The 15,604-nt window shown below is 36.4% G+C and overlaps 1 protein-coding gene across 35 annotated transcripts in view; it reads right to left on the reverse strand.

Annotated features, from left to right (window-relative positions):
* Positions 1 to 15,604, reverse strand: part of LOC135205817 (zinc finger and BTB domain-containing protein 7C-like) — a 220,728-nt gene that overhangs the window by 115,510 nt on the left and 89,614 nt on the right. Inside the window, exon 6 of one of the 35 annotated variants that reach the window (XM_064236993.1) lies at positions 498 to 2,951. The exons of 31 other annotated variants lie outside the window; for them this stretch is intronic. In XM_064236993.1, the coding sequence (XP_064093063.1) occupies positions 2,562 to 2,951 (390 nt within the window). In that variant the 3' untranslated portion in view covers positions 498 to 2,561. Of the gene's footprint in view, positions 1 to 497; positions 2,952 to 4,652; positions 6,090 to 6,682; positions 9,113 to 11,556; positions 12,406 to 15,604 lie in introns of those variants that run through there. 3 more of the 35 variants (XM_064237018.1, XM_064236979.1, XM_064236975.1) reach the window with 3 other exon arrangements.

Here is a 15,604-nt window from a genome sequence, read left to right on the forward strand (position 1 = left end):
CAACACTGATCTCGCAGAAGAAATATGACTCCAAAAATGCAAAATAATAAATATTTGAAGACTTTTTTAATGAAAAATGCAATAAAAAGGCAGTTTATATAGTTTTTAATGCGCCCAAGGCATTAAAAGTAAAGTTTTCTTAGGATTTTTTACGATGTTCCAGTTGACAACGCCTCTCAAGAACAGAACCCCGTCGTAACCCGGGGACTGCCTGTATGTGTGTCTTGCACAACACAAGACATTAATTAAACTGGACTGTTGTGGACTATGCCAAGATTAAGGTCCAAGCAGTTTGTGCTTTGGCCGCCTCTGGGGGGAACTGAATGGCTGCAAATTTCCCTTTGCTTGCTTTCACAATTTTTTTCAGCATTACACAGCAATGAAAAAACCCTCAAAACTGCTGAAGGAAGAGTGCCCATTAAAAGAAAACATAATATCCCCATTAAAAGAAAACATATCCCATTAATTTTGCCAACATGAAGAATAAAACTCAAAAAATATATCCGTGTTTTATTTCCTTAAAATATTACATCACTGGTTTCTTAAAGAACCAAACCACATGAAAGATTTTGGCTCACAAACTAAGTAATGGCCACAAGAAAAATCCAAAATACTAATTAAACACTAGTACTTAAAAAAAAAAAAAAAATGTTCTTGTGATGTAAAACAAGTTCTTTCATGCAATTTTGTCAATACTACTATAACTATGCCTTCTTTTTTGATGTGGAAATCCTGGTCACACAATCTCTATCAGTCAAGTTTCAGAAGCCTGATTGTGCCTCTGCAGTCCTGCATATGAAACAATTGCTTCATTCCCATTTTGATTCTGGAAACTTACATGAGGCCACAGTACATGGAATTCTATGATTGCGTACTGGATTTGTATAAAAAATAAATAACTTCATATAATAAAAGCTTACCATAACCATTTCCATCACTAAATTGTCCACTTTGAAATTATGCTTTTGTGATGAGAGAGCACACCTTTATCCTACCCATAACGTGACTTGCCACGTCAACTGACCCTGATAAGAACACGGCTAAATGTTCCAAGTTATGTCTCATCGAAAAATCTGCAAAAAAACAAAGAATGGAAGAAACTGCAGACTTTACTTTGCTTTTTGAGATTCAGACGATATAATTTGCAAATGTTACCCCATGAGATTCTAACTTTCTTCTTTCCTATTTTTGCGTACACTTAAACGTCTGGTGAACAATAAAATTAAAATCTGCTATGCCCATGAGCTGTCAGGCTTGTAAACTGCTACAGAAGAGTTTTGGGATGCCCTTAGAATCTTAAGGGGTTAATGGCAGGAGGATGAGGAGAGCGTACTAAGCACTCACTTCAAGCACCTACAGCTTTAATCTTCGGAGGAAACCCTTGCAGTTACCTGTTGGAGCCATGACATTCTTAATTTTTTTGAAAATTGTTTCTTCTGGTGACCCCATAAGAAAAAAGCGAGGGACATGAATGCTGAACCATAAACAGAACTAAGCATGTGCATTTGAAGCTTCCAAGTCTTGACCAAGACAAATGCAGTATATCATAGTAACACAGATCTCCAGCATCCATAAGAATAATGGTACAGTATTACATATGATTCATGGGGCTGTGATGATCCAAATGGAAGTGTGATTCATCAGAGGACTTTGAAACACATGACTGGTAGTAACTTTGTAACACCATTGGCAATGTTACTTATTAAGCAAAAGTTTAACCTTACTGCTCAAATTGCCAAGTAGTAATTACTATTGTTCAAATACTCAAATTGCTTCCATATACATAAGGAGTTTTTTAAGGACTATAATGGACTGAACACATGCAATGTCACCCACAAGGAATACAGGCAGAACCAAACATCGGTTAAGGCTTTCAAGTATTTTCTTTGAATTTTAAAAAATTCAGCACAAACACAACAAAACTGATAACATTTTGTTGGAAAATTACTACACAAATTTAATACTGTTGCAGATTATCACTAAAACAAGGTTATATTTTAGTATTTACAAACTTTGTGATAACTGGCATATCAAAATCACTAATGAATACAGTTCATTAGTCTAGATCTATAGTAAGTAATGGCATTACGTGTATCTAAAAACTGTAAAAAATAAAGATATGAACAGAGTAACAGCCAGTCTAAAAGTATTTCAATTCAATTAGTACACACTTTAGCAAATGTATAAATGAATGTACGTATGCCGATACAGTACGTATCGAACACTATTAGTTGGGAGCAAAATATACACGTAGCCTATAAATTGCCATCCTCACTTAACCCACTCTTTACATTATCAACAAAATCTAAACTAATGACAGTTACAACTGTGACCTGTTCAAACTTCATGAGTGATGCTCAATCTCTATTTTGAAAGTAACAAACTTACACCTTGAATAAGGTTATCCAGCTGTCATCTTGGCCTGTCATACTACTCATCGTAGCAATTCTTTTAGTCTATAAAAGTCTATAAATAGTGTTTTATTTCAAAGTCAAATTTATTTAAATACAAAAACTTTTCTGTCTACAGAGCAAAGTAAACATGGTAAAGCTTCTTGTTATTTAGATCTTATTTTTGTGGTGAGTCCAAATGTGACTCTGAAGGCTTCCTTTCTGAGCAGAACGGTAGGGGCAGAGCGGACAGGCAAATGGCTTTTCTCCTGTGTGGATGCGATAATGCTTTTTCAGGTTCTCTTTGGTGGCAGACCTATAGGCACACTGGTTGCAATGAAAGGGCTTCTCCCCTGTATGTGTGCGAATGTGATTAACCAAATTGGTGGACGTTGCTGCAAGATAGGGGCAGTGAGGACAAGGGTAAGACTTCCTAGGGTCACTCGGCACTCCTGAAGGTGATGACGAAGACGAAGAGCCTTTGCTTGATGGTCTGACAGGGGTGGCGGAGGTGAGAGATGAACCCAGCAGCAGCCTAACGCCAATGCCATGCTGGCCCACCTGCAGAGAAAGCTCCTCTTACTCAACAGACCACACTAAAACGAAACTAAGGCTACACTCCATTTTAGACATTTATCTTGTGAGCAACTGTCTGTTATTTATTGAAGATGATCTACTACCAAAAAACTAACTAACCTAAAACTTGCCCAACTCCTCCTATACTTGAACTTGAAAAGCATATACGTACATAGTCCTAGAAGTATTAGCATAACTCAGTTCACTTAAAATCAAGTACAGATGCTTCCTATTTGCTTGTACACACTCAATTATGGTACTGAATGAACCCCTGGTGTTAGTAATTTGTGTGATTTAATTACACCTCAAAATAATACAAAACAAAACTAAGTTTAACCACTTTCTTTTAACACTGACAAAAAAAAATGTAGCCTAAAAGTCATCTCCCTGACTAATGTAGCCAAAGAAAGAAAACTTTAATGTCTTTAATAGATCATCCTACTACATTTAAGACCCATCAGATGATTAACACTAAATATGAAGATCATTAGACCCTACTGCATACAGATGAAGAGAGCTGTCTGCTAACTGCTGGACCTTTCATCAGCTAAGTTTTCAGCACTGGGTCTAGTGAGTATTTTTCTTGCGTAAGGTCTTCTTCTTTTTACCCACTCCCTTTACCCTCGTTCCACGAACGTACCCAACCACAAATTTTCCTACGCCCCTTTTTTAACCAAAGTTACAGACATCACCCTCATGGCTACCACATCTAACACTGAAAATTTGACTGGGTGGTTTGTTTACACTATTTAACGATAATTAGAATACTGAGTTGATCCCTTTTTCCTGTAACCTATTCTGAACTGTACTCTGAAGGTTCAACAGTCCTATTTCATAGAGAAATTTAAAAAGCAAACTGTAACAACTTCGTACGAAGAGCAATGGAGCACAATGAAGTTCTAGGTCAACAGTGAATGTACAAATATGATTTAATTAATGGAAGGGGTTTCTAATGTTGGATGAACAGCAAATTTTACAAATTAGATTCTGCTACAACAGTTATACCTGTGATACAATTGATTTCCGATAATGTAACATGGCACTGCAACACCAGAGGTTACTGACACTATTCATTTTTTTTCAATCACAAAACACACCTTTCTGCACAGGTGACAATCCAACAACATACATACAGGTCACAGAATTAGTAAGTTTGGCTTCATAAGCAAAGGCAGAATGACACGTCTATCACTACTGTACCAGTAACCTTTTTTTTGTTTGTTTGTATGGTGCTTTTACATTGCACGGAGCCAGTGGTTATTCAGCAACGGGACCAACGGCTTTATGTGACTTCCGAACCAAGTTGGAAGTGAACTTCTATCACCAGAAATACACACCTCTCACCCCTCAATGGAATGGCTGAGAATCGAACTCACGACCACTGAGGTGGCAGGCCAAGACCATACCGATCATGCCACTGAGGGGCGTCCATTACCCTTTTCGTTGCCTTACGATATGTTATCAAAAATCCAACTGCTGAGTTAGATAAGATGTGCCGACATGTAAGTCGAAAAGAGAGATTCATCATAAAAATATGGAATGTGTCAAAACTTCTGGAATAAGTCAGATCTGCTCAGGAAGCAGTGGACAGACTATTTAGAAGGTATTGCTGATTACTTAACCTTCCGCAATCAAAAAACCTATTGAATTCATTCATATGGGTTCTATCTTCAGAAAAACTTGTCATTGTATAGGACATTTATTTATAATAGTCTCTTATGGCATTGTATATGTCTGATACAGCTGTTTTGTTAAATTAAACATATATTTCTTTTCCAGTGTAATTTTGTCATGGTTAATTTAGCAAGCTGACATTTCTTTTTCTACATTAACATAAAACTATGAGTATTGAGCTTCATAATGACACCAGAATAAATATCATAACATTAGTTACTTCACCGCAAGCAATCAAAGAAATTGATCGCGCATCGCAACTACAGCCAGTGAGGAGCAGATGTGTCGAGGCCAGACATAAATCAGGTCCACCCAATCACCACTGAGGGTTTCAAAGGTGTTGAGATGTCTCTGGGTGATAATTCTTTAACAGATGGCAGAACTAAACTAAATTGCCGGCAGCAAACAGTACAGCAGATGTCATATTTCAAAACATGAAAGGGTGCATCTTTTTGGCAACCAAGAACTATGAATTAGGACCATATTCACACCATCGTTCTCAGAAATAAAAATGCCTCCAAAGATCCAAAAGCCACAGAGATATGCAGGAGTTTCAGCTCTCATTATCAAAGATCACGGTTACATCATTCCATGAAAAAATTAACTAGGAAAACAATAACTAATTCTCTTCAGCCTGGAATCATTATCAAACCTGATGATGGTTGAACACCACAGTAACTAATGCTTATGCTTGTGATCAGTAACTAATGCTTATGCTAGTGATATGATAAACAATCAATCTAAATTGATGAAATCTTGCAGAATATATGGTTAGTCATTGACAATGTTTACACAATCATAGAGCACTCTATAATTGTACAGTATAAACAATGACTGAAAAAATTGAGGAAAAAAAATATCTAGCAAAAGTTTGTTAATAAACTACATCAAAAGGAATGTATTGAAACTTTATTATCTTCACTCAAGAATTATAAAACCCACAATTGTTAGTTCCTCTATGGGCTTTCACATTTCCCAATAGTAATGGCTATTTAACACAGCGTACCTTAGACAATGACAAACCAAAAGGTTACATATATTTTACTACAGTGCCCTGTTCTTTTTCTTCATGCTATTACTGTAACTCTAAACTGTAAGAATCACACTCTGCATCATACATTTTCAAAGAATTTTTCTTATAAGGAAGAACTCTTCACCACTATTTTAATTCGAAAGCTTTGCTTTGTGCCGAGACAAAACATGGCCCTGAAGGCTCCCCTTCTGTGATGACCGAAACGGGCAGTACGGACAAGCAAACGGTTTTTCTCCCGTGTGGGTACGATAATGTCTCATCAGGTTCTCTTTGTAGGCTGACCGATACGCACATTTATCACACTCAAAGGGCTTCTCACCAGTGTGTGTTCGGATGTGGCATGCCAAGTTGCTGGCACTTGCTGCCAAATAAGAGCAGTGGGGACATCGGTGCCTAAAGTCAACTTCCTGAAACACCTGAGGAGATAACCAAAAAATCTATATCTGTTCTGACTGGGAATCTGCTCAACATGTAACCTAAATTAGCCTACCAACTGGACACCTGACAATACAACATAACACTCCTTTGAAAGTTTGTATTTAATTCAAACATAGTACAGGTAACTAATACCTCTTCTACAGAATAGGCAATACGCAAAAGCAGTACTACAGTACCCCCAACTTCAACGCTTACAATGGGCACTGAAAACAATTCAACAGAAGCATACATACTTTGCAATAGTGTGCTTGCTCTGGCTAAAGAACTGTATGACTCGTTCTAAACTCAATAAGTCTTACAATCACCAACATTATAGGCTTTAGGTCGATGAGTCAAATAATAGAAAAAAAAAAAAAAAAAAAAAAAAAAACTCCTTTTTACAGCCTGAAAACCTTATGAGTCATAAGGTCCCTACATCATACAACGTTCCTACATATGAATAGACGAGTGGCAACCAAAGAAGATTAACACTAAATATGAAGACTCCAATGACAATGCATTACATGAGAACAAATGCAAACCTCAATTGAATATGCTGAATATAAAAGAAAAATGAATGTATTCTTTGGTGAAGAATTTGTTGTAACACCAAATGGTAACTGAAAACTGAATCATCTAAACTGTAAACTGGTAAAAGAGGACAATCTTTTCTATATAAAAATAGAAATTTCCTCTGTAGATGAGAGGCCATAAAAAAAGGGCATGATAGTCTCAGATACCATGAAAAAGGCAGACTCAACCAAGAGGGAAAGTATTTCTTTTGGAAAAAAGATGTAACATAAAACAAAAATAATCAAATACAACAAAATACAGTATCCCTGACCAAAAGTAATGTACTACTTAAAAGTACATACTAATTAGACAAATTATGGACGAAAAAACTTGTAATTGGCTCCCCAAAAAATTGACTGAAAAGTACCAGTATTTAACCATCCACAGTTCAATAACAAACTCTTGAAAAACAATAGCTTAAAATATATAAAATAAGGTATGCAAGAGCAATGACAGTTCAGTGTTTGCCCATGAATTCTCATGTCTAGCGTGGCCACTAATTCTTCAGCTACTCACTGGAGTTTTATTCTTATAGCAGTACATATGTTGTCAAGATATGTATGTTCATTAATTCAATAACTGACTTCCATCTACCCCTGGACACAAATAATAACCAATATAATTTGCAGTAATGTAAGGAAAAGAATGGGACCGCAGCATAACAATCAACTTTACAATTGAATAGATTCTCAACAAATGGCCATATTGGCATTCAAAGAATACACACTAATAACAGTTTTTTTTTTTTTTTTTTAAAGAACTGCTAAAAATACCAATATACAGTTGAACACCGCTTATTTAAAATTCAGCATTTGCGGATTTTTCTGTGGAATACATATCAACATTATTTGCGGAAAATTCACTTTTCATGGATTTTTTCATATCGTAATTGCTGTATTTTCATATTTTCATGACTAAATGTTTTAGTGAGGCTCTGCTCTTTGGTGTTTAAACTATTAAAATGCAGGCAGCTATAAGCATTTTTAGAGGGAGTTTCAGTATTCGAGGGAGGGTGTGGTATGCATCCCTAATGAATTCCGTGGGAAGACTGTATAGTTTTTTACTCGGCATAATCTTACCAAGGATCATGCATGCACAAGGAGCTTTACTACAAGGTATCTAAAATCTTGAATGACTGTTTTCCTAATACGATAATCCTCTAACAGGATGACAGGAATATCAACTGATTACAAGGTCAAGAACATATAATATAGCCTTACAAAGTATGCAATACTCCTCCCTCATCAGATTCTGACAGGTACTACTAATTTCAAATGTGTATCATCATTAACGGCACAGGCTGATTTAGTTTAACATTGCAAACAATGTTTTCCAATACACATTCACACCACTGGGAAAGTTGCTCTCTCTCAAAAATTTCTGTCTGAATACATAAAACACCTACAAAATTACACTGACGTACCTTACAGAGCGGTATGACCCGATACGTGATCTGTCTTAAGAAAATGAAATGTGCAGACTATGGGTATTTAAAAGCTTACACAATCTTAAGTCAATGAAAAATGGCATATGAACTGTCACACAAAACATTGAGTTATAAAATACAATCATTTGTCTGATTTCACTCTAACAAATATGATAAAAGTCTGAGTTTTCCAGATTCCATACACTAAAAAACTAGCTACCTAAAAGCAACCTACCTCCTGTGCATACGACTTGACACTTTTCCATATTATCAAATTTATCTTATACAGTATATATACAAAATAATTACTCTTCCACAATACAATTATACTTAAATTTCATTTGTAATTCAAGATAAAAAGAACAGCGACATACATTCCATGAACGAATATTTACAGGTTGCTTTACAAATCTGCTAAAAATTGTTTTATCTAATTATGATGGTGTTCCTGATGGTCACTGAAGATCTAAGTAAATTTTAAAATTTAGCTCACTACAGAAGCAATAAATTCTATACCCAGCCTAAGTAGGGAGGAAAACTGCTCTAAAAAATTCCTCATTATGACGACAAATTTTTAGAAGAGGAGGAGGAGGAAGAAGAGGGACCACCACCATCACTACGCTTATTGGTGGTAAACGGAAACTCCTCCATAGAGCGATGAGTCAAAAGATGGGCATTCAAGTTGCCTTTCCAAGCTGACCTATAAGGACAAATGGTGCAAGCATATGGCTTTTCGCCAGTGTGGGTTCTAATGTGAGTGGTCAGATTTCTCCTTTGTGTCGTTCTGAAGCTGCAGTAATCACAAGAGAAAGGTTTCTCGCCTGTGTGCGTTCGCAAGTGGTTTCTCAAGTTGCCGCTGACGTTTGTGGCATACGGGCAGTAGGTGCACCGGTGTATTTTGATATTACTGCCACCTCCGCTGCTAACAGTCTTTAGTAGACCTGCTGCTCCAGTTCCCGCTATGGTGACTGAGCCTCGGGCAGATGTGGTCCTCCCATCATCACTCTCCTCAACAAGCCCCACCTGTAGGGGACGATGCCCAACTGACTTATTTCTTTCATTAGCAATATGACACAAACATGAATTACCTTTCCACAAAAATCAACTATATTATACTACATACAGTAGACAAAACACTTGGATGGAATACGTGATTTTGGCATAAAGCCCAGCACTTGGAAACTGATCTAACCTCTTTCTAAAACTGCAACCCATGTATCCTATGTACTTTTACCATATTGGAAAACAGATAACAAGACTTACAATCATAAGATGCTATAACAGTTTGCAATAAACAACTACGGGAAGCTATGACTATTCGGGAAGTTTGAATGCAAAAATAAAAAAAAAAGAAACCTTCAAGGTATGTCCTACTATATGAAAAGAACTAGAACTGGTCTAATGAAACTTCTACCCCATTGGTAATACAAATTTATAAAATAGGACACATCTGGAATATACAATACAATGTCTAAATTTCAAAGTATAATGGCATGGACAAGAACTCAGTTTCACCTCTCCACATTTATTTGATGTTGGCCAAAGAATGCTGAACGATGCTTCTCCCATACCTAAGAGTGAACAACCTTTTAAGATAGGAAGAAGTTTGTACAACCCTTGGATTTCAAAGCCAAGGCTTCAGGGCCCCATACACTGAACGATTGTCTGAATGACTGTCTGTATCATTCTCAAAAACATTGTGTATGGGCTTCTCTGAATGTAAAAGTGGGCGGAGTTTCGTGTCTGAATGATCTCAGCGGGAATTTGACACGACCAGGTTGCTGGCTTCCAACTTATGTCTGTTATACACAGGTCATTTAATGTATGTGTTTGCCTGCCGATCTAAAGCTATCACACACGTCTCTTCTAGAGAGATGATGCCACATTTTCCCGACACAAAATCTTGATTTAGACTGAAATCGGTGCGGAGATTGTTCATAGTGTCTGAATAGTAGTGTGTGTGTGTGTGTGTGTGTCGATAATGACAATCGTTCAGACATTCGTTCATACAATCGTTCAGTGTATGGGGCCCTTTAGGAAGGAATTTCCTTTCCCCTCCCCTGTAGTACTGACTGCAGAAATGACATATCACAAGCCTCAAGGAAACCTGCCATTCTGTGATAAAGCCTTTTGGATAAGGACTTGCACAAAGTTACAATACTAGAAGCAAATCCCTCATGAGACAAATGAAAACAAAGGGACAGTGAGAAAATAGGGACAGCAAAAGTATTTATTTGTCACACAAGCTGCAAAAAAATACTACAGTACATTCCACTAGTGGGAAGAAGAGAGTAGTACGTACCCACTTTAAGGATAATGAACTCATAGTTAACTACCACCAGAAAGGCACTTTGAATTTGGGAACTGTACTGACCTAACTAGTCCAAGACCAACAAACAGAAATTTTTGAAGCAATGGTTTGTACATTGCATAGACATGAAATAAGCGAATTATTTTCAAAAGAATGAAGTCTATTGTAATATGATTAAGACATACTTCTGATGTCGCAAAATAAACCTGCATGTAAACTTGGTAGCTAGATAAGAAAAACCAAGACTTGAAAATGGTGCTGCTAAAACATATAAAACTTAATCTCACAATTATTTCCTTTAATAATGAATATTAAGCTACGCAAAAATTTGAAGTCAATCCTGATTTCAAGACTACTGGTTTTTACACGTAAACTAAGGAAATTCAACTTCTTACCAATCTTCATGCTTTCCTTTTTTTGTAATTGTTTGCTGATAACCCTTACAACATCAGATGTTATTTATCCCATTCATTGCTACCTATATGTTTTTGCTAGACCTACCTCTTTCAAATCAATGCATTTTGTGGATACATATCTTTAAAATTACAAATTATTTCAAGTAATTTGTATTTTTCCTAACATACAAACCTTCGGTCTTTATGTATGGGGATTTACTTTCAGCGTGAACTGGAGCTGGGCTGTTTATCTTAAAACAAGGTGGATATTGGTAGTTGGCTACCAACAGAAGGGGAAGGTATATGTTAAGCACAGTTCACCATGCAGTTAGACTGTTAACTATGGAAAATATTAAATCTCCAAGTGTAGGCTATATAGTAGGGTCTTATCATTGCTCATGGAAAGTCAAGATGCCCAAAGCATCTGTTGATTGCCTACTGTAATTTATTGGGACACCATATTACCATGCCTATTACTGGGAGGTGTAACCATCAAACTGAGTTAGTATTCTTAACTTCCATAAGGCAGGCCTATTGGGCTCTTTCTTGATAATATGGTACATCTAAAAAAACTACAAATGAAACATTTTACTGGCTAAAATAAAAATGATTATTTTCAAAGCATTTAAGGACGAGTGGTGTATCACATATTTTGCATTCGGGGATTTGGTCTGAGGGTTATTCAACAAATACCCTTTACGTAATTGGGTACAATTACTTCAGTAAGGGGCTTACTTAAAATGAAGAAAACCACAAAACAATTAAAGATTTAATCTTTTATGTAATTTGCTAATGATTTCATACAATGTGGCATATTCAACAACTACCCAGCAATACAAATAGTTATATCAAAAAGTCTTGGCATTCTAAAATTATCTTACTTTTTCAAAAGCTCTTCAGCTGTCTTGTTTCTGCACTAAGAACTATTAAGTGTCATCAGAATAATTGTTCCTGGACCAGATCTGTAATGATACTTATTAACTGATCTAAAATTCAGCTTTAATAAATAGAAATGATCAAATAATCATCATATTTATGCTGATAATTACTTTTGAAGTTACAAAACACACTAAAATTCCATCAATTCTTTATTTGCAGAACAGATACAAAGTACTACTACGTAGTAATCAGCCTTGATGAAAAGAGACCAAGTGATTCAGAAAAGTGGCTTGGCATTCGGTTTCATACGGACAGAAGGAACATTTGAAAACGGTTCTTTCAGTGTGTGTCTCCATGTGTTTCTTCATCTGACGCATATCACCACAACTATAGGAACAGCGATCGCACATAAAGGATTTCTCTCCGTCGTGAATGCGGAGATGCTTTTTCAAGTTGGATTTTGTGGTGGCTCTGTACGAGCACTGTGGGCACGGGTAAGGCTTCTCTCCGGTGTGCGTCCGCATGTGACTTTGGAGGTTCGTGCTAACGTAAGTATTGTACGGACACACGGGGCATTGGTGCTTCTTGGCAACCCCCATCACGTTACTTGTACCCTTGGGAGAAGATGCAGGTGCGGTAAGATTAGAGGCTGCAGGTCCTCCTCGGCCTCCATAACATCCTCGCCAGAGAGAACTGAGTAGCTCAACATCCCTCACCTCTGTCTGGGACACCTGTTGGCAATGGTATCCTTTAACTTTCATGAACTTGAAAAGTCCACAATAAGCCTTAACATTAAATACTTATACACAATAGTACATGTCACAAAATTTTTAAAAATTGTTAAATGAAGTCATAAATAAAAGTAGTATATAAAAAATAAGTAAAAACAAAGTAGCAAATAGATAACCAAACAATGAACACTAAATTTCCAGATGCAAACTCTTGTGGAATCGTTCAAAAAATGCTGTGAAGCCAAAATGTGGGATTAAGAAGACAAACTGAAAATAGGACAGCATCCCTTACACAGTGAATGACATTATAATCAACAAAAAAACACATTCACTTATCAAGAGAGACATCACTAAACAGCAGCAACCAATTTTTAAGGACAAATCGGAAAATATTTCATATCATCATCAACAGACATCTTGCATACAGCAACAAACATTTGACTATAGATTAAAGGAAATTCCTATTATCCTTAATAACATCTAATTACCACATGAAGTTTCAAACTGCTCAAATCCCTAATGTGAAAAACAAAACATGCCTTTTTCCCTCTCCTAGAATCTAGAATCCAGCATCCTTTATAATGAAGCCTGTCGTTGCCTCTAACACAACAAAAGGCATCGATCAAAAACTTTTTTATTATTAATAACTATTTTTTTTGTATAATTGTGTACTTTACCCAGCCTACTTTGTCACAATGGCTTAAACATAAAAGCAATAGGTTACACTAGCTGGATAGTCTGATCATAGAAGGACAAAACTAAGGGATCATACCAGGGCTAAGAGATAAGCAGGTGTAAGACTCACTTCAGTAATCCAATGTTTTGTTCATGTTATTTTCTCTAAGGATTAATACATAAATTCATACAATACAAACAGTAAGCACTTACATACTAGTATACATAGAAAACATAATAACAACCACCCAACTTCTTATGCCATACCATTTTCCAATTTACACCACTCAATGTTTCTCAATGGTAAGAGCGGCGTTGGGACTTTTCTAAAGCACTACATACAGACAATGCGAAATGATCTATCACATGAAAAGCACTTTGCATCTGCAGAGTAAATTTTATTTGAATATTTTCATTTAGAATATCAAACAACTTTAATTTCCATAAATTTTTGGCCTTCCTACTTAGAGAGAGAGAGAGAGAGAGAGAGAGAGAGAGAGAGAGAGAGAGAGAGAGAGAGAGAGAGAGAGAGAGAGAGAGAGAGAGAGAGAGAGAGAGAGAATGTCTTACTAGCTGCTTTACTAGCACTGTCATCGGTCTTAATGCTCAGATGAACAAGCACCGTTTCCACACAAGTTTCTAGAAGCACAAGTGAGAATGTAGGGTGTAGGTACTATGAAGGTGGAAAGCTATGACGACGGTGGGAACAAAACTAGACCCTAGGCCTTAGAAGTGGGTCAAAAAGGCTTGATAAACAGATGACTACCCACTGTCATGGCAACAAACATGAAGGCTGCAAAGCAAACACACACAAACAGCAAAAGGACTGTGGCAGCACTTCAGAAGATGACACTGAAAAAATGAGAACACAAGACAGCCAAACCCTTGGATGTTGACTGTGACCATAACTGTAAAAAACAGAAGTGGGGGTCAGGAACATATCAAGCAGCACTGACAAAACCAACACTGCTTAGTAACCAGATATAATAAAGAAGCGGCGTTTCAAACAAGGAAGGTCACAGACAGGTAGGAAAAACATTGTGCAAACAGTGCAAAGCTGAAGTAACATCACAGGAGGCAACGAAATTGCCAAAATTAGGGTGGGCAGCCGTGGCAGCAGCAGCAGAGAACTGCCAGACATAAGACAACAACAGCAACAGATTCATCAGAAACCAGAACTCAGCAGAGAAGTGCACCAAACCAATAAGGGAAAAAATACTGCTGTACAATTTGAAAAAACAGGTTACAGGGTTTGAATACCTTAACTTCAATTGACAACCCGCAGGACAAGTACATCACATCTGCATATAATCCAAGAAAAAAATTCATTGAAAAGAACAACAGCCATAGCATATGGTAAAAAGCAGGTGGCAAGGATACAATCAAAACCAACAATGAACCGCTAGGAGTTTCTCATTTTAAGAAACTGGTGGCTAATAGTACACACTGAGACATCCTGGAGAGAGAGGCACCATATCCAAACTAAAAAGAAGGCTGTTTTAAAATGAATGCACTTGTGTGTTAACTTTTGGTGTAAAATAATATTTCAACATTTAAAACTGCTTCATATGATTTGTGGAATGACAACTTCAATCTGTTAAACAAAGAGACTTGAGAAGAACTTTTGAAGGCTTTAAAGCAATTACAGTCGATGAAGAGTACAAAATTGTGGCAGCATGTCTTCACAAATCTTTACAGCTGACCATATTGGTATAAATTGCATAATGTGGGTTTTTATATCTTATGGTTTACTGAGCGTTACTAAGAGGTGCACTACAGACATTTAAGTTACTCATAATCTCAGGGGGGAGCTCATTTTCTGACTTAAAATAAGCCCGACAAAACCAGGATGGAACAAATGCAAAACATAATGAAAGTCCTTCTGCACTTTTGTGAATGTATATTACAGATGTGACCACTGACTAAATATTTGGCTAAAGTAAACAGCTTGTAACATTGACAATGTATAAATGAAAACTTCAAGCCCAATCAACTGAGTCAATATAAAATTCAAAATTAGTTTTGAAAATATGGCAATAATTTCAATTTAATATATTTATAAACTACCGAATAGGAAAAACCATTGTTCCAGACTGATCTTTCACTTTTTCTTTTATGAGTGATACTAGTGTTCAGTATTTCATAAGGAAACAACTTTTCTATTCAACCTTTTAATATAAACAAACCTTGAATCTTATTTTACAAGGACATTCAAAGTATAAATGAGTTAGGGGCAATCTTAAAACTGTAATATACGTATATAATATATACAATAATGCTTGGTCATAATCATAAAAATGTTACTACTGCCAAAAGAACTTATAATGCAAGACCTCTCAGTATCTCAAGATCTTTGAAGCACTTTTCCTTTCATTCCAATAGATATGACAAACTTACTTTCCCAACTTCAGGTGAAGTACCTAATATACATACACTGGGACATTTGTATTTTCACTTATAGAGAATATGGAGTCAAACTAATGCTGGCGTATGGTTTTATCAAGCACTAATGACAAAGGTGTAA

Source organism: Macrobrachium nipponense, chromosome 24, assembly GCF_015104395.2.
Source record: "Macrobrachium nipponense isolate FS-2020 chromosome 24, ASM1510439v2, whole genome shotgun sequence".
Lineage (NCBI taxonomy): Eukaryota > Metazoa > Arthropoda > Malacostraca > Decapoda > Palaemonidae > Macrobrachium > Macrobrachium nipponense.